Here is a 27,564-nt window from a genome sequence, read left to right on the forward strand (position 1 = left end):
ATACAATGATTGTATTCCATTTTGTCTGCTAGAAGCCGGGCCACCATCAGAAATAATGAGGCCTCCAATACTACATGATTACCTTCATTGTATAAATGCACAAGATCCATATACCACAGATATTTAAGTAGCATTGTCTTTGGGCCCAAAAGCAGCTCCTCCAGATGCTGTTACATTGGACACTCCTACATCTGGGATGTGCATTGGTTGCCAATGGAATGTGTCAGTCCACAAAAGTGATCCCCAATCAGTGGCTTGTAAGCAACATGTTACTCACCAACCCCCTGGATGTTGCTGTCAGTGGCCTCAAAGCAGGAGCTTTAGACACTCCTACACTCCTTTCAGGCCCTCTTTGGCCCTTTCTCAAGCTTGAGAAAGGGCCAAAGAGGGCCTGAAATGTCGCTGTATCCAGATTGTTGCCATGTATATCTAATAAAGGCTTTTTATTCACAATACGGACCAGTGCTGTGCTTCAAGTATTGTACATCTTAGAGTGGATCTGATAGGTTTCCCTGTCTCCTGCTCTGTTCTTCCTTCGCTATGCTCCCTATGTGTACCCTGCTCTTCCTGCCATATGCTCCCTGTGTGTGCCATACTTGCCTATCCTGCTCTGCCTGTGGAACATAAGCCTGGTATTTGTTATGGGGGTTTGTCAGCATATGGAAATTATTGTTAGGGCCCCTAAGGTGTTTAGTCATGTGCTGGGGGTGCTGTGTTATCCACAGGGGAAAAGGAGGCATATGGATTTAAGGGTATGTCTTAATATGACTTTTTTTCACATAAGAGTGATAAGTGATATCCCTGCAGTGAGCACCAACCATTTGGGTTTTTCGTGTGCTACCACAATTAATGTGGACATGGTCTTAAAAGTTCTTGTGGTTTAAAGTGGGTGTGGTTTAAAAACAAGGCGTGGTTAACACTGGCTTACATTAACGGACCTCCTTCCATGTAGGCCTGAAAAATTCCGGCCCTTGGTAACACAGAAGTTGGACAGCCCTGCTGCAGGAGATGATTAGCCAGTTCTCTATAAAATCTATCTGGAAATCTCCCACAATGACACTAAAGAATTATGAGCTAGCAGCATAAAGTACTGTATAGCCACCTGATAACTGATTTGCCTAGAAGCCAGTAACAGTGGTAGTCTGGGTTGATTAGCCACGATAGCTCGGAGACTACACAGTCTTAATCCATTCATTTGTCTCACATCAGCCACGCGGCAACTGCACAGCATTCATTTTAGTAGAAATGGGGGAGTGTTACCAGCTGCATCTGTACTATAAACTGTATTCCTTGGTTTCCAGGTTACCACCAACATGACCGTGTTGTTCCTCATCTTCTTGCTGTTAGATCGCCATCTACTGTTTTGTAGCAATACAGTAAATCAGACACTTTCACTACTGTTTATAAAGGGAAAAAAAATTGTTCTGGCAGAGGGACTTCATACCTCCCAACATTTGAAAAACAAAAAGAGGGACAAAAACTTGCACCTGCTTGGCTGTTCTGGGCTCTCCACCAAAAAAGGCTCTTATTTTAATTTATTTTCAGAAATGTTGTATCTGTTTCTCGAGTCAGTGCAGGAGATCAAAGAGAAAGTTGGGACATTTCAGTAAGAAAGCCGGGACATCGGGCTGAGCTATCAAAATCAGGACTGTCCAGCAGAAAAAGGGACAATTGGGAGGTATGGCTTTAAATGAACCATAGTGAGAAGAAGACTGGACACAATGTGTACAATGTATAGGGTCACAAGATAATAAGAATATTTTTTTGCTTTGGCTCAACCACCCACAGTGCGTTAGTACCCTGGGTGTCATCCACCAGCACAGACGTTGTAGGGCTGGTTTCATTTGTCATAGTAGAAGTTACTCTGGACTCTAACGTGAATTCTTTATGGTGCATATTCTTTTGGACATTATATATACTGTGCCACGGTAATGTTTATTTGCTGGACACTGTTCCTTTAAATATCATGTAGACATATGGATTTCTTTAAAATCTCTCTTAGGTGGGTGCTGTTTGTAGTCCCACAAATGATCAAGAACTGCTTCCAACAAATTATCATCACGTGATACTCACACCTTTCAGGTTTAGTGTTCACAGCACCTCAGAGGTAGTATTGCCTTTGGTGCACAGTCCCCATTGAATGCGAATCTCACAGGGGTCCAATGCTCCAAGGATCTCTCTATCCCTGAGCCTAACCCCTTGAGTCGCTAAGATGGCGGCCTTGTCAGTGCAGGGTACTAACACTCTTGGTCTCCCCGTCGGAGCATCTGGCTGCTCTCTAAATAACTCCTGATCCTGTTTCTCACTCCTAGAGTGACTATACCAAAACTGTCCTTGCACCTACTTCCCCCCTTCCTTTGTTCCAGTCCCTGTGGAGCAGCACAATGCTTTCTCCAGCAAGTGTGGAGCCCAAAAGAGACTGAGCACATGGGACCTTCTCCTTCTGTAAAATGGAATAGTGACATCTACTGGCCAGTCACTGAACTGCCAGCATTATACATTCACACTAGAAAAGAAAACAGCTCCCCTGACTGAGGAGCCAATCTAGCTCACTAAGTTATGCCCAGGGGACCAAAGGAGCAAAACTTTTACCCTTGTACATACTGTTACGTATTTAGTTCTGGCCACAAGTATTAGTATTCATGTTCTTCTGTGTTCATAAAGTGTTTTTGAAACCTGTCCGTTCTAGGAAAGGTTTCCAGTATGTGATGCTACATTCTTTTTCCTCTGCTTGATGTAAAGAGAATAAAGTATCAGTCATGCCTGCAGCATCATCCACATTGGTAAGAAACCTGACTGCTCCTGCACCTCCAAATAAACGACATATACTCTGCTAATATGTAATGGGCCAAATTGCAGGCCATGGATACCAGGCCACATACAGCTCTCAGATAGATCTAGCAGATACAGCTCCAGCTATTGATCTGAATAGTACTGCAGTTACAGGTATAAGCACTACTTATGCTCCCAGCAGAGTTAGTCAAGAGAAAAAGTCAGACAGCAGAAGTAATGGCTGCTAACAGCTCAAATTTCTCTCACAAACCAGAAGTATCTTGGAAGTTTAAAATAAACACCTGGGATTCTGTAAGATTGTGGTGGGTTACGACACTGATAACTAATGGCACTTCGTGCTTTACTTTGGCAAGAGAATTTTTAAAAATATGGCTGATAAGCTAGGGCTGTACACAGACTCTTTTTATAGATTTTTTTATTAAATTGCTGTCACCTGCACTTTATCTTTATATTTATTTTCACTTGGATCAGTGCAATACAACTCAACCAGGTCTACACATTGATCTAGGAGAGAGATTTGTGGCCATTAAGCTCCTTCAACACCTGAAACCCAGCCTTGGCGAGGGTACAACAGCTGACTGGACTTTTTTGGAGTTCTAGTTATATTCAAGTGGCCTTTGTAAGCTTCATGGCTGAAGGAGGGGGATAATGTGGTGAAGGGGTTCCGAAAACTCTTGCCTCCAGTGGGTTTTCTGGCCAGGGAGGTCAGAAATAAAGAGGCCCATCCCAGTCTTTGGATAAAGTTGGGCCTGAAGACTTTATTTCATTGAGGGCCTGGGGACCTGGAGTTTTGGATTTTTACTTTTTTAAGGCCTTATTTTTTTCCCATTTTTTTTTTTTAATGCACTTTTGCACTTTGTGGGTGATGAGCCACTGCTCCGCCTTTAATAATAATAATAATAATAATAATAATAATGCTTCAGGTCCTGGTATCACAAAAGATATATACTATGTAGATGTAAGCAAACAGAGTTCCTATTTACGCAACTGGTTCTTATTCTTTTGATTTCTGTAATAATAAAACAGTATCTTTTACTTTTACTGTGTGGTAACTAAGCTGAATAAAGCCATGTTAATGTTTATTAGTAGCCTTAAGAAATGGCTAGCCAACTTATGGAAAAACCCCTTATATGGAGTCCAGTTTCCAAGCATTCCAGATACCTGCATTCCATTTCCATATTATATAGTAACCTGCAAGGAAATATTCAGCCCTGCAAATGTACCTGAGAAATCAAGCCATATATTGCCTTCTAGTGGGCTATCAGGGTACTGCAGGCATAACGCTAGATTTAGCCATATAATGCATTACAGCGACTAGGTAATTTTCATAAACACTCTCAAATAAACAGTGACCTCTGGTGTCATGAAAAGGTGGTGGAATGCCAAGCATCTCTTAAATGGGTTATTCACGTTTGAGTCAACTTTTAGTATGATGTAGAGAGTGATATTCTGAGACAATTTGCAATTGGTTTTCATTTTTTATTATTTGTGGTTTTTGAGCTATTTAGATTTTTACTCAGCAGCTCTCCAGTCTGCAATTTCAGAAATCTGGTTGCTAGGGTCCAAATTACCCTAGCAACCATGCACTGATTTTAATGAGAGACTGGAATATGAATAGGAGAGGGGCTGAATAGAAAGATGAGTAATAAAAGGTATCAATAACAAATGTGTGGCCTTAAAGAGCATTTGTTTTTTAGATTGGACCAGTGAGCCCGATTTGAAAGCTGGAAAGAGTCAGAAGAAGACAAATCATTTAAAAACTAAAAAATAAATAATGAAGACCAACTGAAAAATTGCTTAGAATTGGCCATTATATAACATAATGTGCAAGGGAAACCTGTATTTATACCTGCTAAGTATAAAGTTCAGGGTTCCCACTGCGTGTGTTGCAACTGCATATTTTAGTACAGGTATTGGATCCATTATCTGGAAACCTGTTATCCAGAAAACTCCAAATTATAAACTCCATTTTTTCCAAATAATCTAAATGTTTATAAATGTTTTTACTCTGAATTTGATCTAAACTAAGACATAATCAACAACAACAAAAAGGAAATCAGATGGCACTCGCCACCACAAAATGTGCTAGACTTTCTTGGTTTAATGAGATCTCCACGCGACATTTTGGGAGATATACCCCCTTTCTCAAGTGCCATCTGATTTGCTTTTTGTTATTGTTCTGCATGGAACCCCTGAGCAGCAGAGTTCCCAGATAGAGCACCATGTTATTTGTTACACAGGACCTGGATTTGTGTTAAGCTATAATTAACTCTTATTGGAAGCAGAACCAGCCTATTGGGTTTATTTCATGTTTATATGATTTTCTAGTATATAAAGATCCAAATTACCCGTGCCCACCAACACGAGGGCCTTGATAATGCAAATGCAATGCACAAGTTTTATCACAAGGCTTATCACCCCGTAGTGTTGATATCCAATATAGAATAGTTCAAAAGACTGTGATTTGTGTGTTGTGGTGCTCTATCCGGAAACCTTGCTGCATGAATAGGTTTCAATATTCCATGCGAAAAATAAAAAATCAGATGGCACACACTTCAGCAATTGTGCTAAAACTTAAGTGGTTTATTTGAGATCTCCATACAACGTTTTGGAGGTACAACCTCCTTTCTCAAGTGCTCTCATTCGTGTAATTAAACCCACAGGTATATCAAGGTACAGGGGTGGAACACTCCTCCCCTCTAATTAAGTGACATCACTAAGTGCATACAGTACATTATACAAAAATGTTGCAGTGTATTATACATTATATTGTATCATTATTGTATCATAATACCTGAATAGTGACAAACCGTGATAAACAGTGTTCAAAGGTGACCTTTTTTTGAAGATTATGTCCATATTTGTGTCAATAAATTAGTATGTATTAGAGTATCTATTGGAGCTCGGGACCTTTGGGTTCCTGGCTCAATGCTTTAACAATTGGACCAGGAGAGAAGCTTGCAAGCTTGCTCAGTACCTGCCCTTTCCATCCAATTCCCAGCAGCAGCAGCCTTATTGGTGGGTCAGTGTCAGCTAATCAGGCTGCCGTATATAAGGCCAGCACTCCTCATTGCTGGTGCGTGAGCAGAGGCCTAAACTTGAGCACTGAGGCACTGTCCCTGGATCTCGTCCCTGTCTGTGCCTTGCCTTGTCTAGTTTCTATGCTGTTCTCCACTTTTCTGGTTGCTGCTTCTACTATCTACTTTACCTGCTTCTGTTCCTGTCTGTCCTGCTCATCCCCCATCCCGACTTGGTTTTTTTTTTTTTTTAAATTTCTTTATTTAATCAAATTTTCCCCAAAAAAAACCACGGAACAAAACATACAAAGTAAATACATAGTACAAACAATATCCAAAAAAACAGAAAAATAAAAAACAAACAAAGGGGTACAGAAAAAAAAAAGGGGTAAGGGGGGGATACTTTGCACCGCCTTATGCTTTATTTAAGATCCCAATACCAGGCTTAGCCATTTCTCCCATAAACCTATGCCATGGGTGCCATATTTTCCAGTAAATGCCACTATTTTTACCGACTTGGTTTTTCATCCTGTTCCTGACTCTGCTTCTTCTCCCACACCGCCCATCTTGGATCCAGTCTTGCTTTCTTCGCCCACTCTGTCCTGCTCCTGTCAGCACGGTATCAGCTCCTGCCTGAAGGACTCGCCTTCCTACCTCTTTCTCCTCTTTAGTGCCCCCTACCTATCCTTGACAGTTTCAACATTTATTTTAGGTATAGGCCACACAGGGAGAGCAGCAGATGCTACTTAAAACTGCCTGGATAGAAGGTTTGTTTTCTAAGCTTGGCTGTGTACCGGTAAGTGCTCCCACTATCACTTTGTTGCTGGACTTGTTTTCTATGGGGCCTGTTATATCCCACTCCTATAATAAAAAGATTGACTTCATGTATTGATTCACCAAATACAAATATATGTACCCAAGTCCATGACCCGTTCTAGTGTGTTGATTTTGGATGGAATGGCAGAGATAGTAGAAGCAGCTACTGTAGTTAAACAAATTGAAGGAGTGAGACTTGGCACAGGCTCCACCGTGCTTCAAAGTAAATAAGCAAACACAACAAGGCAGTTACTGTAGCTGCGTTACCATGCCTACCATGCGGTATGGAGATAGGGTCCGGGCACATATTCCTGTCTGGCATTTTATTATTTATCAAAATTTGGAATATTCAAGAACACAACAGGGGATTCACCTGTGCAACAAGAACTGAGATTAGGCACCATCAGACTTTTAAGGCTATAGAAATACCTTGAGTACATAAGACATAACCTTTGCACAAACCTTTGTTTGTTAATCTTGAGAAAGTCAAATAAAAGGCCAAATGCCAGTTTAACCCATGAAGCCTTTCCTTCCCAAATGTATGGTTCTCGTCATCTTTCAATACTGATCTGACATAATAGTCTTTGTAAGAGTCTAGAAATGCACCCAGTCTATGACTAGTTCATCATCACCTCCCTATGTAGGGGAATTCTGTCCAATGACCTCCTTTACAGAAAACAAACTTTTCCTGCATTGATAGTTAGAGTTTCTTCCTTTCCGTTTCATTGGGTGTTGTACTTTTCCCATCAGATTGATTTACCAAAGCTGCTCCTTATGGATCAGCCTGAGTTAGACTGTGCCCACAAAGGACAGAGAACTAATCCAGCCCCTGTCTGAACCCGGACAAAGGTACATGACCATAAAGTCATCATCAGTAGGAATGCTGAGTAGTAGATATTTATGGGGGGGTTGGTTGATATTCAGTAAATGTCTATGGAATTGCTGTATTGCAGATGGGATGTGTTGGAGTCCTGATGCATGGCACTGGCAGCCATTGAATGTACATGCAGAACAATGGGAGATGCTGAAGACTCTCTGGGAATGAGTATATTTGTTTGTATATTGGAACTATAGAATGAGGGGCTATAATATCAATTTTGGTCACAAAAAGTTTGCCCTTGTTGCTCTGTATATGGCTAGCGTTACCCTCACTGTGTTTGACAAAATTTCGCTTAGTGCCCCGTTTTACCTTTGACTTTAAATAGCAGCGAGTGATTGTTTAATGAGTACAGAGCTCTGCTCAGAAAATGAATTGAGTGAGTGGAGAAGAGTCTTGACATTTCTCTGTGTTTCACACTTTCAATTGTGTCTGAAATGAACAGCAAGTGGCCCTGTTGTTTCAAATTCATTATATTATCAGTGTAAAAGCTGCTAATATCTTGAAAACTAGAAAATGCATGCAAATTGTTCAGAAGAGCACTTCGATGTTGAATTTTGAGGGTTTTTATTTCCTTTGAAGGTAAACTGAGCGGCTCTCCAGAGACCTCAACAAATAAAAGAGAAGCTCAGTTTCAAATAATCTTTGTATGTTATTATCCCTATCTCCATTATTTATCTCTGTTCTTTTACTTATACAGGCCTACAGGACAGACTGAAACCTGTTAAGACTTATGCTGCTGCCCTGTAATGAATCCATAGCACTTGCAAGTAAATACACATGAATAGCATTGGTTACTGCCATGTTGGAATGTACAGCTGGACAACATCCAAGTGGCCACACCTTCCATTATCCTGCCCAGGCACATCAAACTTTGCATTTTGTTCAATTGTGTGTAAGATCCCATTGTAACAAAGGAGTAAGTGGAAAGGCATATTTACATAAGAATAGAAGGATATATTTAAACATATTTTGAACAGCAATTTTCTTTTAGGCAGGGGCCAGACACGAGATGCTCAGACATCTCATAAAGGGATTCAGTTGTCAGAATAAAGAATTTCCTCTTTTGTGTTGTGTAACGCAGTGCAAACATTGGGCACTTAATGCAGGTAACCCAACATTGGAGTCTGGCCTGTGCATTTCAAAGACATCAAATTGCCCCAAAATTCTCTGGTTCATCAGTGGGTCCCGAACCTTTTGCTTTCAACTTTGGTGCAACACAACTAGGGATGCACCCAACTATTTGGGATTCGGCCGAATCCCCGAATCCTTCATGAAAGATTCGGCCGAATAACGAACAGAATCTGAACCCTAATTTGCATATGTAAATTTGGGGTAGGAAAGGAAAAAGTGGAAAAAAATCTTCTTTTGTGACGAAAAGTCAGGTGATTTCCCTCCCCACCCCTAATTTACATATTCAAATTAGGATTTGGATTCGGTTCGGCCAGGCACAAGGATTCGGGCCGAATCCTGCTGAAAAAGGCTGAATGCTGGCCGAATCCCGAACCGAATCCTGGATTCGGTGCATCCCTAAACAGAACTCAAAATGATCGTAATAAGGATCCAAACACACACAGACAAGCATGCAGTTAGTTCAGGAATCCATTGAAATTATACAAGAGGGAGTATTTATGCTTTGCTGCCCATAAATGAGAAATCTAACAGTAGGTATGTTTTAATTTTTTTTTGTATTATTTGTATTTTCACCTTTCAGATGGGGGGTGGGGGTAAAGTGGACCCTAGCAATCAGATAGCTGCTGAAGTCCAATTGTCTCAGAATACTACTAGTCTGCATCATACTAAAAGTTTATTCACAGGTGAACTACCCCTTACTTTCCCAGCTGTCAGCAATAGTTTCTGATATTGGCCTTGGTGCTCCGAACGTTTGCAATGTATTTTTATTGTTAGCCAATATAGGTATCACTTCTACAATACTTTTTGTATTTGTTGGTTTTTTTCATTTGTTATTTTTGCAACCACAGTTTTTGTTTTGTGCTTTTCTTTTCTGGGATTTCAGGCAGCTGGAGCTCCCAATACAGGTCAGTTAACTTGAAAGCAGAATGTATTTTTTTAAAAAAAAACAATAGTCAGCATCTTTCAAATACTCACTAAACCTCTGTTCTCTGACCTTTCATGAATCATGCTTGGCAGCCCTCTGATCACCACCCGATGTGCCCTCATTCAAGTCTGCACTTGTCTATTGGGACTGTACAAAGAGCACTCTGCTTGCGTGTGAGTGAGTGTGTGTGTGCAATATCCCTGCAGGCGTCTCTTCACTGCTGTTATCTGTGGCCCTGGAACATGTCAGGTGAAGGTCAGAGTCAATTTCACGTACATTCCCTCCCTGCAAGGCTAAACTGCTATACATCAGATAACACACACAGGAGACAGCATTTTGCCTAAAATAGAGGCTGCTATACATGAGTTACTACACACACATAGAAAGGCAATATAAACCCTTGTTCCATTTAGTGAAGCCAATAAAAAATGTTTTGCTGAAAACGTCCTAGTAAAAAACCCACACAATTACAGATGCCAGGGGATTGGCCAATGTGAATCCTGCCTAATATGTCTGTTTCAGTCATCTTGTTCATATTTAACAGAATACCTTAATAAAGGTATGAGATCTGTTTTCCAGAATTCTCTGGACCTGGGGTTTTCCTGGATAACGGATCTCTTCGTAATTTGGATTTTCATACCTTAAATCATGTAAACATTAAATAAAAGCAATAGGCTGGTTTTACCTCCAATAAGGATTAATTATATCTTAGTTTGGGTCATGTGCAAGCTACTGTTTTATTATTACAGAGAAAAAGGAAATCATTTGGAAAAAATTGGATTATTTTGGATAAAATGGGAGTCTATGGGAGATGGCCTTCCCGTAATTTTTAGCTTTCTGGGTCTCCAGATAATGGATCCCATACCCGTTCACAGTTTTGGCTTGATGCCATTACATTGTAACCATCTATATCAGGACAGACAACTCTGTATGTGTTAAAAGTACACATAAAGTACACATAATAGGGTGTAGGATCCGTTTGCATTCATTGGGCTATTACTACTGAAAAGATGAGACTGAGAATCTTCCTGTATAATGACCTCCTCTGAGTAAATGCCTATTTCCTCTCCTAGATATACCTGAAAGAACAGCTTGAAGGTGCATTAGGTAGAGATATGGGGTGACAGCCTTGGGTTGGACTGGGCCCAGACCCACTCCCCGTGGCCAAGACCCTATGTGCTGCTCCCTAACCCCCCGCTGGTGGAGGGGGGTTGCAGTGAGGTGAGGGCCAGGATGGGGGGGGGCAAGTGGGCACCTGATGCAGCAGCCCCGGACTCATCCCCAGTCTGACACAGCCGACAACTTATTTACAGTGTCTAAAACAAAGCTGAATGGCTGATGACACCAGTTTTTTCCAAGGAGTCCAACAACACCAGTACTAGTGGTTCTGATGATGCCTCTGGGTAGAGGGGACAGAAACAATACTCTCTGACAATAGTTCAATAATCTGTGCTACAACAACAACAACAAAAAAACACAGCTCCTAACATACATCCTCTTCTTTCTATTCTATAGATTCACAGAGTGGCTTGTAGAACAGTCAGAGGCTAATCATATATATTTTTGAAACCAACATGGAATTACACCACAGTTGCATTTAAATGTATATAGGTGAACCATCTATATTTGTCTCTCCTCTCTGTTGTTCTGTGCAAGGAGGGGGAGGAGTCCCTGCCTCTGTGAGCTGACAGGAAATGCTGGGAGAGAAGCTGACAGGAAGGAAGGTCTGCAAAGGAAATGCTGCTGGGAGACAGAAGCAGCAAAGTGTAAGCAATGCACCAGATGCTATTGTGTGTGAAAAGCCAGTTAGGAACCCCAGTGGCGGAAGGTTCCCAGGGAGGGGTATTGTTGCACCCCAGTCTGTCCTGACCCTGGGAGGAGGCACACCGAATTATAGTGTACCTTCCCCCCCTACAGTGAAGATACAGGACTCCTGTAGCGCCACAAGGAAGAAAATCAGTGCTAGATTTCTTGCAGTAGTAGAATGGGGGGAGAGGGGGTGTGTGTGTGTGTGTGTGTGTGTGTGTGTGTGTGTGTGTGTGTGTGTGTGTGTGTGTGTGTGTGTGTGTGTGTGTGTGTGTGTGTGTGTGTGTGTGTGTGTGTGTGTGTGTGTGTGTGTGTGTGTGTGTGTGTGTGTGTGTGTGTGTGTGTGTGTGTGTGTGTGTGTGTGTGTGTGTGTGTGTGTGTGTGTGTGTGTGTGTGTGTGTGTGTGTGTGTGTGTGTGTGTGTGTGTGTGTGTGTGTGTGTGTGTGTAGAAGAAAGGGCACCCTTACTAGAAAAAAAAACCCATTAAGGAGAACTTGAACTCAAAAATTATGAAAATAACTGCCACAATGATCTGCCCATGCCCTTGAAGTAGCAAAATGTGGTAACCAGGTGCACTTTCTGACCAGTCAGTCCTTTGGTTATACAGAGGGACAGCACATCACTTTGCAGGGTAGCAATTGTAAATAGAATGCTTTCAGTCCCACATTCCACCCCAAAACCACAAAGAGGCAGAACACATTGTCAGTACAAGCCCTATTTATTTGGAATATATTGAACATAATTGTAATGTATATTGCCCTGTTTTTCAGTAAGGAGCAATAGGCATAAAATATTATCAAGTACATAGGAATAAACCAGTTGATATGAATTGCAAATAATATTCTAAAAAGCGGTTATATTTTACATTAGACGGTGTGCGTGGATAAAAAAAAAAATCCGACTTAAACCCACATATAGCCCTGCCTCCTGGCAAACATTAAAATGCAGGAATTCTAAATGGGAAAACATGTACTTGTTTTGCTCTTTGTGCTCATAATATCAAATCCCAATGAGTGAACCCCAAATACTGACATCTGTCTGCTTATCTGATGTACTTGGCTTTCAATGGACAGCAGCACTAAATCTTTTTAAAGGGGTGGTTAACCTTTACATTAACTTCTAGTATGTTATAGAAGGTCCTATTCTGAACAACTTTTCAATTGGTTTGCATTCTTTACTTTTTGAAGTTCTTTTTTTTAATTATTTGATTTTCTTTTCTGCCTCTTCCGAGCTTTCAAATAAGGAAAAACATTTACTCTTTGAGTCTACAATTCTATTGTTATTGTTCATTTATATTGCTTAGCTTCATATTTAGTGCCTCTCCTATTCGTTTTCCAGTTTATCATTCAAACCACTGTCTGGTCGCTACGGTAAAGAAGACTGCAGTAACCAGGTAGCTGCTCAAATCTCAAACGAGAAAGCTGCAAGCTAAATAAAAGCTAAATGTCTGCATCGTACTAAAATTTAAAGGTGAACTATCCCCTATAAGTTTCATAAATAGAAACCGAGACATACAGAAATACAAATAAATGCTTGTTATGAGCAGGGTTCACTTTGACCTTATTGTAAAGTTGAACAGAATATACAGCCAAGTCTTATTTATTTATATATATTTATCAAAGAGGGAAGTTAGAGATCTCCATAGTCCGCAGAGTGAAATATCGCCTCTCTCCATTTATTTCTATGGGATTTTTAAAGGCATATTTATCAAATGGTGAACTTTCACTATCACCCTTTGATAAATATGCGTTTAAAAATCCCATAGATATGAATGGAGAGAGGAGGAATTTCACTCTAGAGGACTGTGGTGATCTCTAACTTCACTCTTTGATAAATATAACCCAGAGTCTTAAGCTGGCCATAGACGCAAAGATTTGACCGTATGAATCTCCGTTTCGTACGATTTTCAGGCCATGTGTGGAGTTCCCCCGACATTTCTTGTGCCATGGCGATCAGTCGTTCAGACGATCGGACAAGTTAGAAAATTTCTGTGGGCTGCAGATAATATCTCTGCATGTATTTCTGATCTGACGATATCAGTGGGAGACTGTCACCAGCTTTTGTCAGACATAACTTTCGTACGATTGCTGTCAGAGTCAGAACATTGTCTGATCTGTTCTTTTACTACTTTATTTGATCTGAATGGTTAGTGGCAGGTCAGGAGATGGCACCGAATGATCGTTCGTCCGATATGAAGGTAAATCTGCACGTCTATGGCCACCTTTATTAATATGCAGTGAGGGCGGGGGTAGGGGGGATGCTTTCACTATTTACAAAGGCAAGGTTGTAAAACCTCTCTGACATTGCATTACTCAGTAAGGGTGGTGGCAGACGGGGAGATTAGTCGCTGAGCAACAGATTTTCTCTACTGCGTGCAACTAGTCTCCCCAAATGCCTTCCCGCTGGCAAGAATGTGAATCGCCGGCAGGATGGCATACGTGGAAACCAAATGATAGGATCTGTACAGATCTCTCCGACACTGAGGTTGTACAGATACTGGAAAGCCTTTCTGTAGATGCTAAATGTTATGCAGTGTGAAACCAAATACAAAATATTCTGATGAAAGTGGCTTTTCCCCCTATGGTTGCAGCACTTGTAACAAACAGAATTCACCCATGTCACAGGTCTGTATTGATCAGCTGGTGCATAAAACGTTCTTGTGGACACACACATACTGTACATGGGGTTTCAGAACATGACATGTTGGTATTTACAAATGAGAGGAATATGTACAGATAATGACACATAAATATGAATGAGTATATGAATATTAGCAATTTACACATATAAAAGTTAAAAAATTCACAAATACGAGCAACTCCTTTAGGCAAAATTCACATTTTCTGTACACAGTGCAGTGATCGGAGACACTGACACCAGAAAATGATTTGTACTGTGGCGCACGGCCATTCACATGCCGAATTTCCACATCTAATTCAAATAATGTGAATTGTGTCTAATGAACGCCTGTATCTATACACACGTATAACAAATATAAAATTGTACACACAAAGGTAAAATCTCACAAAAAGCTGATATATACATACACACACACACACATGTACATCAACTATGCAGACATTCTTGCAGGGACAGTATGGCTGCACAGTTGCTCATATAAACATGTCACATACAGACACACAAAGCGGCGGCTTTTCCAGTATAGTGGTAAATAATAACAGAGGATAAAAATGCAGTGGTTATAGGAGACAACCCAAAGAGCTCACATTCAGCTTTATTGGGAGAGGTCACTTTAACAGTATGTGCAGAATCGGACACTGTCCTTTTGTTTTGTAAAAGACACAACTATCAGTGGTGTAACTAGGGACCCGTGGGACCTCCTGCCACTACACACGTGGCCCATATCAGAACAGAGATCTGGGCAGAGGGGCACAGTTCCTTATTGGACCCATGCTAGTGATGTCACAGACGACTACATTAAGGGGATTATTTATCAAAATCCGAGTATTTTCTGAAAACTACTCCGACCAAATCCGCACAGGTTTTTTTCCCCTTATTTATCAATACATTTTTCTGAAAATTTCCTGTGCAGGGAAAAACTACCCCAATACAATAAGGGAAAAATTGAATCATACTAATTTTTCGGATTTTCTGCCCAAAAACCACGGATTATTCCACTATTGAGCTTTTTTTTTTATTCTGACTTTTAACACCCTCTGAAAAATTCGAGTTTTTTTTTTTTTGCACTAAAAATTCGGATTTTATAGTAAAACAAAAAACAAGTTTTTCGAGTTTTTGGACTTTAAAGGGGTTGTTCACCTTTAACTTACCTTTTAGTATATCATAGAATGGCCATTTCTAAGCACCTTTTCAGTTGGTTTTCACTATTTATATTTTATAGTTTTTCGATTATTTGCCTTTTTCGACCAACTCATTCTAGCTTTCAAATGGGGGGTCACTGACCCCATCTAAACAAATGCTCTGTAAAGCTACAAATGTATTGTTATTGCTACTTACTCCTCTTTCTATTCAGGTCCTCCCCTATTCACCTTCAAGTCTCTAATTCAAATTAATTCATTGTCGCTAGGCTAATTTAGACCCTAGCAACCAGATTGCTGAACTTGCAAACTGGAGAGCTGCTGAATAAAAAACAAAATAACAAAAAACGCAAATATTGAAAAATGAAAATTAATTGCAAATTGGCTCAGAATTTCACTCTCTATATCATACTTAAAGGTAGCTCAAAGGTGAACAACCCCTTTAATAAATAAACCCCTAAATGTTTTCCCCACTAACGCATGAACTAAATCCGGAGAGGTTTTATGAGCCTTCCTAGGGCAGGGAAATACAATATATACATACAGGGGGTATAATATACACAGGTAACCTAATTTGAGGTAGGTTTTTAGGGCTCCTTTTGGTTTGTGGCATAAAACTGTTTTGCATACAACTATCTTTGGTGGGAAATATCCTCTTGTCTCTAGTCTGTCCCTGGCCAGATCCCCATGGTTAATCAAAAGACATTTTGATTATGCTTCCCCTTTTGGTTTAATCTTCAGTGAAGCTCATGCACAATGACTCACAAGGGGGCAAAGGTATAGAGCAGAAAAACAATAATATGCTATGACTTGACCCAGGATGAGAGGCACCACCAGTGGGCAAAATGGAGTTGCATGAAGCTGCTGTCTGTGTAAGCCAATCAGCAGCCCCATATTATTACAAGCAAAACAAAAGAGACTTGTACTGTGTAAATCCTCAAACAGCTTAAAATACTCTGTTGTGACTCAAGAGATTACCAATAATTGTAACCCAATGACATCCCACCTGCCAATGGCAATATATTCGGCTTTCCCATCCCAACTGGAGAGAATTCTATCTATGCGATGGTGTAATAACAGCCCTACTTGTTGCAATACTAAAGAAAAATAAAAACATAGCAGCTTCCGGTTAGTACCTCAGTGACTTGTAACATGTACAGGAGAATTAACACTTGGACTACTGATTGAGGTGATGTGTTAAACTGGAGTGCTCTATTTCTTATTGGACTACATTAAACAAACACAAGGTTCTTAAGCTCCAATCTCTCTCTCCGTCACTAAGTTCTTCCCCAGGGTCCGTTCAAGCTTCCTGTGCTTTCGAGGCTCGGTGGGTGGAGGAGGCGGTGCCTCGTTGTGCAGGATCTGACGGATGCATTGGACACACACGGCCGTGGCTTCCCGAGTCTCTCTGGACAGCTGAGACAAACTAAGGAATCCATGAGGAAGGTCTTCCACCACCTGCAGGGTGACTGGGCGATTCAGCGCTCGCAGACGCTTAGCAAACATGACAGAATCATCTAACATTGGGTCCAGGGCGCAGGCCTTTAAAAAAAAATAAAAAGGAGATGTTCAGGATTAGGAAGAGGTGCTGTAATAGAAGATGAAGGAAGAAGCATGCAGTTATACCTTAAAGGGTTTGTTCACCTTCAAATTAACTTATTATTATGTAGAGAGTGATATTCTGAGACTATTTGCAATTGGTTTTCATTATTTGAGGTTTTCGAGTTATTTAGCTTTTTATTCAGCAGCTTTCCAGTTTTCCATTTCAGCAATCTGGTAGCTAGGGTCCAAATTACCCTAGAAACCATTCATTGGTTTGAATAAGAAACTGGAACATGAATAGGAGACTTTCTGAATAGAAAGATGAGTAATAAAAAGTAGCATTAGCAAGACAATTTGTAGCCTTACAGAGCCTTTATTTTTTTAGATGGGGTCAGTGACCCCCATCTGAAAGCTGGAAAGAATCAAAAGAAGGCAAATAATTAAAAAAACTATAAAAAATAAACAATAAAGTCCAATTGAAAAATTGCTTAGAATTGGCCATACTGTAACATACGAACAGTTAACTTAAAGGCTTATTTAATGCTTTTGTATATTCCCCCTATTTTATAATGACTCATATATAACTCATATGTCCACACTCAAGTGCATTATTTGCAGCAGTCAATCTCATGACTGTAAGTGAACAGCATCACAACTTTGGCCAATAGTGAATTATAAATACAAATATGGACTTTTGTCATTAGACATTTGTGCATAAATAAATCCTGGCTAGTAAAGGAAACACGGTTGACTTCTTAGGCCTCATTTACGAAGTGGAGCAGTGATTGTTGTAGTTCGGCAATCAAGTTTGTTTGCTTTCATGCTATAGACCGGTCAGTGCTAACTGGTTGCTATAGGTTACCAGGACTGGGCCCATGTAATTTCATTCTTTTATATGTATGCACAGATGATGAAATGGTGAACTGTGAGATAATAATATAGGATTTATTATGGTCAGCAGAAAAACCCTGACTAGATTACTCCATATATTATTAAGGGAACTATCGCAAAAATTAAAATATAATATAAGCTTCCTCATACTTTAGTAAGACACTTTCTAAATATAATAAATTAAATATTCTGCATTGTTTCTGAAACAATCAAGTTCATCTTCATTCTCTCTTCATGCAGGAGTTGGGTGTCAGATATTCATTGACAGTTAGATCCAATATATCTTATAGGGGGGGGGGGGCTTCCTTTCCTAGCAGATGTATTAGAACTCACTCAAATAACTTATTCCAGTACAAACAGAATCTAATAAAATAACTGCCTTTTGCACAAATTGCATGTAGAGAGACAGGATGTCTGGTGATTTTAATAAAGTGAGCTCTAATACATCTTCTAGGCAAAAGGAGTCCCCTATAAAATATATTGGATCATTCATCTGACACCCAACTGCTGCAAAAAGAAAGAATGATTAGAAACAGATGCTGAGAGAGGAATAATGATGATAAACTTGATTATTTCATTAACAGTACAGGATTTTTAATTGATTGTATTTAGAAAGTTTTAGTATGCTGAAGCTAATATAAAATTTTATTTTTTTTGATAGTTCCCCTTTAAGAAGTGCAGTGGCAGCTCCCATGTAATTGTTGCCCCTGTGTATGTACATACCACTATATGAATAGGGGGTAAGCCTTGCAGCATACTGTCAGGAGCCAGCAGAGGAGACATGTATGGGTTGTGCACAATGGCTGAAGTTTGCAGAGTCATGTTAGCAACACCATTCTGAGAGCGCAGGGGCTGGAAACCTTCCGGGAATCCGTGCGAGTGCGAGGTAGTGAGTAAGGACGAATTGTCCTCACTGGAGTGCAATGGAGGGATGTTCTCTTTCAAGAATTGTCCAGATGTGTCACTGTCACTTTCAGTCTCTGACAGAAAGAAGCTGCCTCCCTGCACTTGGGGGCTGAGAGGAGAAAGTTGCTCTGTGCCACCCTGACCTGGTTGCACCGGCAAGGTAGAAAGTGGCCGCTGGATGTTTCCACAAGGGCCACAACCGTTCTGCAGTCCATTGGCTGTGCTCTGTTTGTGGGCTTTCAAGCTGTGCTTGTTTTGTGCTAGATGTTGGTTCTGATTCCCATCCTGCTCAACGTACTGATGTCTGCTTAAATCCTGGCAGGTCTTGCTCTTTAGAGAAGCCCTGATGTGAGTTGCACTCTCATCCATTAGGGCTGCCTCCGAAACACTTGTTCTCATGGTATCTGCAACGTTATGGGGAAAACTGTGGTTAGACAATGACATATGCTGGACAAGTACAGAGCAAATGAAGTAAAAAAAAAACCCTGCAGTTCCTGGGGGCCCAGTTAGGGTAAGATATGGGGAGAATGCCTATGATTAAGTGTCCTGGGGGGGCATGAAACGCATAGGGCCAATGGAGATATTGTTCCTTTTTCAATGAATCTACAATAAATATATTTTTAACTTTAATTTAGGTGTTTAATTTGGAATTTTTGTGAGTGTCCGATACCCCTTTTTTTGTATTCTGCTGATAATGCCTATGTACTCAACAGGATAGTCCTGAAAACCCAGTCTAAAGTCAATTTAAAGTATTAGGTGAACACATATTCCCAGCCTCAGATAGTCTTGGAACTGGTACTAATTGACTAAAATAATAATGTTTTCCCATACTTAACCTTAACCTTTTTATTATGTAACAGGGGCCCTGATAAAATGCCCGAACAATACAATACAATTTAACACTGCACTATTAGGTTGAAACCGTAGCTTGTAAATAATCATCTAATAAATAGTGATGGACGAATAAATTCACCAGGTACAAATTTGCGGCGAAGTTCCGCGTTTTGCTGCCGGCGAATAAATTCACGAAACTGCAGTGAAAATTTGCCAAGTCAAAAAAAAATCGCTGCCCATGACTATTTTGACACCCACAAAATTTTGACACCCATTGATTTTAATGCATTTGGACAAAATTGTCGTGGGCGTCAGCATTTGCGTTTCGCTAATTTTTCACCGTTCACAGGAAAAACGTGTTACCCAGAAAACCCCAGGTCCCAAGCATTCTAGATAATGGGTCCCATATCTTGTATTAGAAATTCTACAGAATTTTTAACTGACTTTAATTGACATTACTTCCATGAGATCAAGCATTTGCTGAACGTTTATATCTTTATTTAGTGCTGGCACCACTTCAAACGAGCCGCAGAAATGAATCACAAGCATGTTAAAAAAAAAAAGCACATCTGTTGCATGTTAGCAAACCGAAGTTAAAGATAAACAATTGCAGCTATCTCAGATATCATGTGGACTATTCAGGGTAAATACAGAAAATTCCTTGGTCTACACAGCTGCAAGTAAAGGGCGAAGTCCTATGATAAACCGTTGAGAACCCACCTAGGTTCCCCTTCTCTTTTCTCCCGTCCATGAATGAACTCAGCCAGGATGTGGCTCCATGGCGAATATCTCTCAGAAACAAAGCGGTCCCTCTTCTTACTTGACTGAGGGCACTCTGCTGCTTTTCAAGAGCACGATCATCAACAGGCACTCGCTCAGTACCTATATATAAAAACAGGAACATGGCACAAAGTCACATAAGCGGACACAAAGTGGCATTTGCAGCAGTTTTTACTAAATAAGTATCTGGGCAGTTTCACAAAATATCCCGGTACCTGCATAGGCGCTCAGACATTTGGACAGCACGCTGAGAGGAAGCAGGGGGTCCATAAGGGTCAACAGGCGGGAAGGTGAGGCAGTTGCTTGCAGCAGTGTTGCAGGGTAGGCAGCCATGATCCCATCGGGCATTCTGATACCAACAGAGGCAGCACGAAGTGACACAGTGATACACAAATTACCACCAGCACTGTCACCTGCTAAGCAGACACGCTCTGCTGTGGAACCTGAGAAAACAGAACAATGTCCGATGTTATGTGTTAGTAAGATACAAAACAACTAGGGCGCATGCAATAAGGTTTGTAGCGATGGTTTTCCCTGGCTGCCTACAGATAAAATTTCTGATAAGACAAACAGATGGTTTTCATTGTTAGAAGATGAAGAAAATATGCTATCTCATCATACTTTACTATATAAAGTATATATATATATATATATATATATATATATAAATATATAAATATATAAATATATATATATATATATATATATATATATATATATATATATATATATATATATATATATTATCCATAACTACTACAAGAAGGTCCGCAGAAGGTTCTCAAAGGCTAGGGACCTAGCCGAAACGTTAGTCATTTATAATAAATATTATGATTTTCATAAGTCCTGAGAGTGCGGACCTTCTTGTAGTAGTTATATATATATATATATATATATATATATATATATATATATATATATATATATATATATATATATATACACACACACACACACGTATGGGACCTGTTATTCAGAATGCTTGGTACCTGAGGTTTTCTGGATATCGGATCTTTCCATAATTTGGATCTGCATACCTTAAGTCAGTGATCCCCAACCAGTAGCCGGCAAGCAACATGTTGCTTGGATGTTGCTCCCAGTGGCCTCAAAGCAGGTGCTTATTTTTGAATTCCAGGCTTGGCAAGTTTTGGTTGTATAAAAAACCAAATGCATTGTCAAACAGAACCATCCAGTAGGCTGCCAGACCACATAGGGGCCACCAAATAGCAAATTACAGCCCTTATTTGGCACCGCAGGAAGTTTTTGCATGCCTGTGTTGCTCCCCAACTCTTTTTATTTTTTAAATGTGGCTCACGGGTAAAAAAAAGGTTGGGGACCTCTGCCTTAAGTCTACTAGAAAATTATTGTTTAAAAATAAAGTGTCCAAAGTCCTTAAAATTCTCCCTTGATCCGACCTGTAGAAAACTTGTTTTCCCTCGAGTATATGCTTTAAGGCCTCCAAATAATTAAGCGAGTCAGTGCTAAGAAAGCTCAGGAGATTAAGTATGCAGCAATTCCAGCAATAGTACCCATCTATCACTAAAACACTTGGTGGTCTTAAAGAGTGTGAAGTGTAAGTTATACACACCTCTTGCTAATTAAGCTTGGAAGAGGAGGATATATGGTGTTGTGCAACTACAACAAAAAGAGAAATACTACACTATATTGTTTTATTCTTTCTTTCTCCATATCTCTCTTCCCCTACAGGAATCGATGCATACTTAGGGGCAGATTCACTAAGGGTCGAATTTCGAAGTAAAAAATACTTCGAAATTCGACCCTCGAATTGAAATCCTTCGACTTCGAATATCAAAGTCGAAGGATTTAGCGCTAAACGTTCGTTCGATCTATCGAAGGATTTTTCGTTCGATCGAACGATTAAATCCTTCGAATCGAACGATTCGAAGGATTTTAATCCAAAGATCGAAGGAAAATCCTTCGATCAAAAAAAGTTTAGCAAGCCTATGGGGACCTTCCCCATAGGCTAACATTGACTTCGGTAGGTTTTATCTGCCGAAGTAGGGGGTCGAAGTTTTTTTAAAGGAAAGTACTTCGACTATCGAATGGTCGAATAGTCGAACGATTTTTCGTTCGAATCGTTCGAATCGAAGTCGAAGGTTGTAGTCGAAGGTCGAAGTAGCCCATTCGATGGTCGAAGTACCCAAAAAATACTTCGAAATTCGAAGTTTTTTTCATTCGAATCCTTCAATCGAGCTTAGTGAATCGGCCCCTGAATCTTCTGAGCTTTCTTAGCACTGACTCACTTAATTATTTGGAGGTCTACTATAAAATCATGTAAACACTAAATAAACCCAACAGGCTGGTTTTGCTTCCAATAAGGATTAATTACCGTATATACTCGCGTATAAGCCGAGTTTTTCAGCACCCAAAATGTGCTGAAAAACTCAAACTCGGCTTATACGCGGGTCATACCTCTGCTCTTCCCTCTGTCCTTCCCTCTGTCACCTCTGCCCCAGCCGGACTGCCTGTGACGCCGCCCGGAGCAGGTCCAGGAGCTCCGGGCGGCGCGTCCTTCCCTGCCGGCGTTCGCTTTCAAAATGGCGGCGCCCATGGCCGCCACGTGGGTAGCGGCGCCGGCCGCTACCCACGTGGCGGCCATGGGCGCCGCCATTTTGAAAGCGAACGCCGGCAGGGAAGGACGCGCCGCCCGGAGCTCCTGGACCTGCTCCGGGCGGCGACACAGGCTGTCACAGGCAGTCCGGCTGGGGCAGAGGTGACAGAGGGAAGGACAGAGGGAAGAGCAGAGGTGACAGAGGGAAGGACAGAGGGAAGAGCAGAGGTGACAGAGGGAAGGACAGAGGGAAGAGCAGCCAGGGTGGGGAGAGCGACAGATGGGGGGGGAAGTGGCAGAGGGAAGCAAACATGAAATAGGGGTGGCAGAGGGAAGCAAACATGAAATCCGGTCGGCGACACAGTCAGTCACAGACAGTAACAGGTACCTGCCCAGTGTCCCCCAATTGTTGCGGCTGGGTCACATTCACATTTTGAAATCTGACATGGGGCCCCTAGGCTTATACACGAGTCAATACATTTTTCCAGTTTTCTTAGGTAAATTAGGTACCTCGGCTTATACACGGGTCGGCTTATACACGAGTATATACGGTATATCTTAGTTGGGATCAAGTTCAAGGTACTGCTTTATTATTGCAGAGAAAAAGGGAATCATTTTTAAAAATTTGGATTATTTGATCATAATGGAGTCTATGGGAGATGTTCATTCTGTAATTCTAAATGTTCTGGATAACGGGTTTCCGGATAACGGATCCCATACTTACGAAAAAAGTATGTAAACACATGTCAATGATCACAAGAATAGAGGTACACACAACTCATGGCACACAATAGCACAGATAGTAATACTAGAACTGCATTCACTAACCTAGAAGTCGGCAATTCTTCAGTGCCCAGCAATATGCATAGAAACATTCCTCCAGTGCCCGTGGGAAGGGAGCCTCGGGTGCCAGGGAGTAATCAATGGACAGAATCGGTGCTTCCAACTCTTGGGCCCATGTTCTTAGGTAGGGTTCATGGGACTTGGAAGTCTGAGCAACAAAACCTCCCCCATGGAAATGAATGATGAGATCGGGAGAGAGGGGAGCTGGACGGGATCGGAGACGAAGGTCCAAGCTTAAAGGGCCCTCAGGTTTCATGAAAGCACTAAGCTCCTCGCTCTCCTGTGGGACAGAGACAGGCAGATTAGGAACTCCTGTATGTAATATCTGAGCCATAGTCAGTAAATGAGAAAAGACTGTCATTATCCTTTGTATGACAAATGTTGAACATGGGCAGCAGGAGTAATGATTCCAATATATGTGGGTAATCATGGTTCATGTGGGTGCATAAAAGCAATATAAAATGAATGTGGTGGTTACTAAGTGGTGCATTCCAATAGACAGTGACGAAATACAAACTCCTCCAATCCAGAGCACTCTGTAGAGGTAATGCTTTGTAGAACGGATACACTGAAACAGTGACTTGCAAAAAAAAAAAAACGTGTTCTGTTGAATTGTCTTTTCTTACCTGCCCTTCCCGCAGCTGGTAGGATATTAAGCGCATATGTACAGGCCCAGGGCCAGTGTGAGCCACAGGGGGATTAATAGTGACTGTGAGTCGGGGATCAGATGATAGAGGCATCTCCAGTGGTTCCGGGGGCACAGACAAGCATTTGTTGATACGCACGTTGGTTGAAGCGATGCCAACTATGGACTAGGGGAGGGAAGATACAGATAAGGAGACAGAAAACATTCATTATCTTTGTACTTTATAAATTACCTTCCCTATTAATGTGTTTGCCTTCCTCACTGTTCTAGCTTGGAACATCCCACATGCACATTACCTCCTATTCACCTCTCCCCATTCCTCAGACTTTCTCTTTCTCGCTACTTCATCTAAATATCTTGGGAGACAACATTATGTGGGATGTATGCCAAAACATTGCAATGGTTCACCAGCAGCCAACTGAATGCTCTAATTGCACTAATCCAGTAAACTCTGGCTGCCACGTGATTGTCATTGACTATTGGACTGGGACAGATTTTACTCCTGTTACTACAAAACCCTCAGTGCAGTGGTTGTTGGGCCCTTGGAGGTCCAACCTTTGTTCAGGGCCCCCTTAGCTCGTAACAATGTTCCAGATATAGATAAACATGGTAGATCTCACAGTAGTTCCAAAATTATCTAGAGGACTAAAGAAGTACTCAAAATCACCCCCACAGTTTTGGAATCACCATTTTGTGTTTCTCTAATAGCATTGCCAAGTGCCCAGTCCTTACCGTGAGCACCTCCATCTCAGTGATATTCCAGAAGGTCTTCCAGAAGTTCACGTCCAAATTCTGAGTGATTCTTTCAAATTCTGCTCCTCGAAGCTCTGGGTCAATTGCATATCTGCCACTTATAAAGAAAGAGCTGGCAGCTACACCTTGAGGGAATGAATATCAGATGGTTAATCAAACAATACAAGATGATAATAATTGATGGCCTATTTACATATCTGAAGTCTCAAGGTCAGTTATAAGCATTTCTTCTTATTAGTCAGTCACTTGTTAGATCCTTACTTACCATAGTAAGTCCCAATAGCTCCCTCATCTGCCAGTGAGAGCATTGGGAGGAGGAAGAAAGCAAATAGTGAGTAGACGGTAAAATCCTATTCGATGAAACAAACTTATACAGTCACCAACAACCTGCAAATCAGGCAGTTAAACATAGGCAACAGCCAGAGCTAGTCCAGGTCTCCTCTGACAGTGATGCGGGAAAGCACAACAGTAACTACAGTGCAGAATAACTACTCTTATCAAGAGGAAGTCATGGCACCAAACTGGAGTGTTTCCTAAGGGTACAGCATAAACATTTAGTTTTATTGCCCTACAACTCTGACTGGGGAGCCTTTCCAGGTAACCCGAGGGTTTGTCAGGAGCACAACTTTGTCTGGCAGTGATAAAGACCTCTCACACTATATGCTGGGTATTCAGTAATCATTTGCTCCACACAGACTCCTAAAAGTGGCCATACATAGAGAGATCCGCTCGTTTGGTGGTGGGCGATAACGGGCTGATCCGATTATGATCTGATTATGGGCCCAACGATTGGATCACAATGAAAGGAATATGGGTGGTCGGATTGCAGGACCACATCAACTAGCCCTGCCCGATCGACATACGGACGACTTTCCGCCAGATGATCGGTGAACCCCGTCGGAGGGCTCCATACATGGGCCAAAAAGCTGCCAACTCGGTCTGTCAGCAGCGTTTATTGGCCCGTGTAGGGCGACCTTAACAAGGCTTGACTGCATAGATCATTTCTGCACATTCCTAACATATGCTGTGGGTCATTTATCAACACTGGGCAAATTTGCCTATGGGCAGTAACCCATGGCAACCAATCAAATTGCTGCAATCATTGTCCTACTTGCAGCTGGCTTTAAAAAGCGAATCCCTGATTTGTTGCTATAGGTAACTGCCCATGAGCAAATTTGCCCAGTGTTGATAAATGAGCCGCACTGTGAATGACCTGCCCCTACATATCCTCAACAGGTAGTGCCTGTGGTTTCTACCTTAGCAGAAGTACCAGTGCCACTGCAAGTTAGGATTGGCTTGCTTAGAAACAAATCTGTCAGGGTTGGACAGGGCCAGGAAAAAACATGGTGGGCCCTGGCCTTCATGGCGCCCGACGACCCAGACCGATCCCCACCTGCTGCACTGTTGCCTTCACCTCACCTGTGTTGTCGCTCCCCCTCAGGTCTCCCTCTCCCAATTGTGCAAAAATAATGTACTGTACATGCAATATTACAATAGGTACAGACCCACACAGACGTTTGCTTCATGGAAAAAAAAAAAACCCCATGACTTGTTATAAGAACTTTTCCTTCAAAAGTACCAATTTTCCTTTACAGATAGATTGACCAGGGCATTTCCAAGGCTAACAGAGTCTACAGAGTCTAACAAACACACAGCAGTCTCAGATCTTGCAACAATGTACTTACTGATCCCAGATTCATGGCGCTTGTAATTCTCCCCGAAAGACACCAGTCCAATGGAGATGGTCTGAAGGAAGGGGCGAATCGAAGGAGTGAACTAGGGGCAAATGACAATAGTTAGAAAAAAAGCCAATATCAAAAGATGTAAAAGTGGGTTCGAAGGATCAGGGAACATATATTTATTAATACTAGGTATTCAGTTGTATCGTTCAATAGAACAGGTATTGGACCCGTCATCCAGAATGCTCGTAACCTGGGGTCTACTAGACAATCATGTAAACATGTAAATAAACCCGATAGTCTGGTTTTGCCTCCAATAAGGATTAATTATATCTTAGTGTTGGATCAAATCAAAACAAGGTACTGTTTTATTACAGAGAAAAAGTAAATCATTTTAAAAAACTTGGATTATTTGGATAATATTGTTTGTGGGAGACGGCCTTCCCGTAATTAGGAGCTTTCTGGATAACAGGTTTCCGGATAATAGATCCCATACCTGTACAAGTGAGGCAAGCAGATGAGCAGCACCCATGTGTAATAATCGTTATGATGAAAAATATTAATCTTTTATGAAACACAGTGATGACAAGGCATGCCCTAATATATCTCTTAAATGGGTTGTTCACATTTTTTCAGTTGTTTTCAGATTGTTCCCCAGAAATAAAGACTTTTTTAAATTACTTACTTAATTATTTATTTTTTACTGTTTTTCCAAAATCTAAGTTTAAAGTTTAGTATTCCTGGTGTTTGAGTCTGGCAGCTCAGTAATTCAGGTGCAGACTCTAATCTGTTACAATTTTACAACATTTAGTTGATACATTTCTCAGCAACATCTCTGGAGTATTAGCAACTATTGTATTAATTCTAACAGCTGCATGTAATGTAACCCAGTGAGATTCTGCTCAGCAGGGACAGAAAAAACAATGTATTAACTAAAAGTTTACAGGGTCGGCGACCCCCCCCTCCCAGAG

At 41.1% G+C, this 27,564-nt stretch overlaps 1 protein-coding gene across 4 annotated transcripts in view; it reads right to left on the reverse strand.

The window, feature by feature from the left end:
- Positions 1-14,571: 14,571 nt before the first annotated feature.
- Positions 14,572-27,564, reverse strand: part of lipe.L (lipase, hormone-sensitive L homeolog) — a 41,904-nt gene continuing 28,911 nt past the window's right edge. For 2 of the 4 annotated variants that reach the window (XM_041568325.1, XM_041568323.1), the window contains 9 exons: positions 26,600-26,690; positions 25,180-25,206; positions 24,894-25,039; positions 24,142-24,327; positions 23,501-23,795; positions 20,316-20,543; positions 20,041-20,202; positions 18,304-18,890; positions 16,341-16,689 (listed from right to left, as the gene is read on the reverse strand). In XM_041568325.1, the coding sequence (XP_041424259.1) occupies positions 16,399-16,689; positions 18,304-18,890; positions 20,041-20,202; positions 20,316-20,543; positions 23,501-23,795; positions 24,142-24,327; positions 24,894-25,039; positions 25,180-25,206; positions 26,600-26,690 (2,013 nt within the window). In that variant the 3' untranslated portion in view covers positions 16,341-16,398. 4 annotated transcript variants of the gene reach the window in all.

This window comes from Xenopus laevis, chromosome 7L, assembly GCF_017654675.1.
Source record: "Xenopus laevis strain J_2021 chromosome 7L, Xenopus_laevis_v10.1, whole genome shotgun sequence".
Classification (NCBI taxonomy): Eukaryota; Metazoa; Chordata; class Amphibia; order Anura; family Pipidae; genus Xenopus; species Xenopus laevis.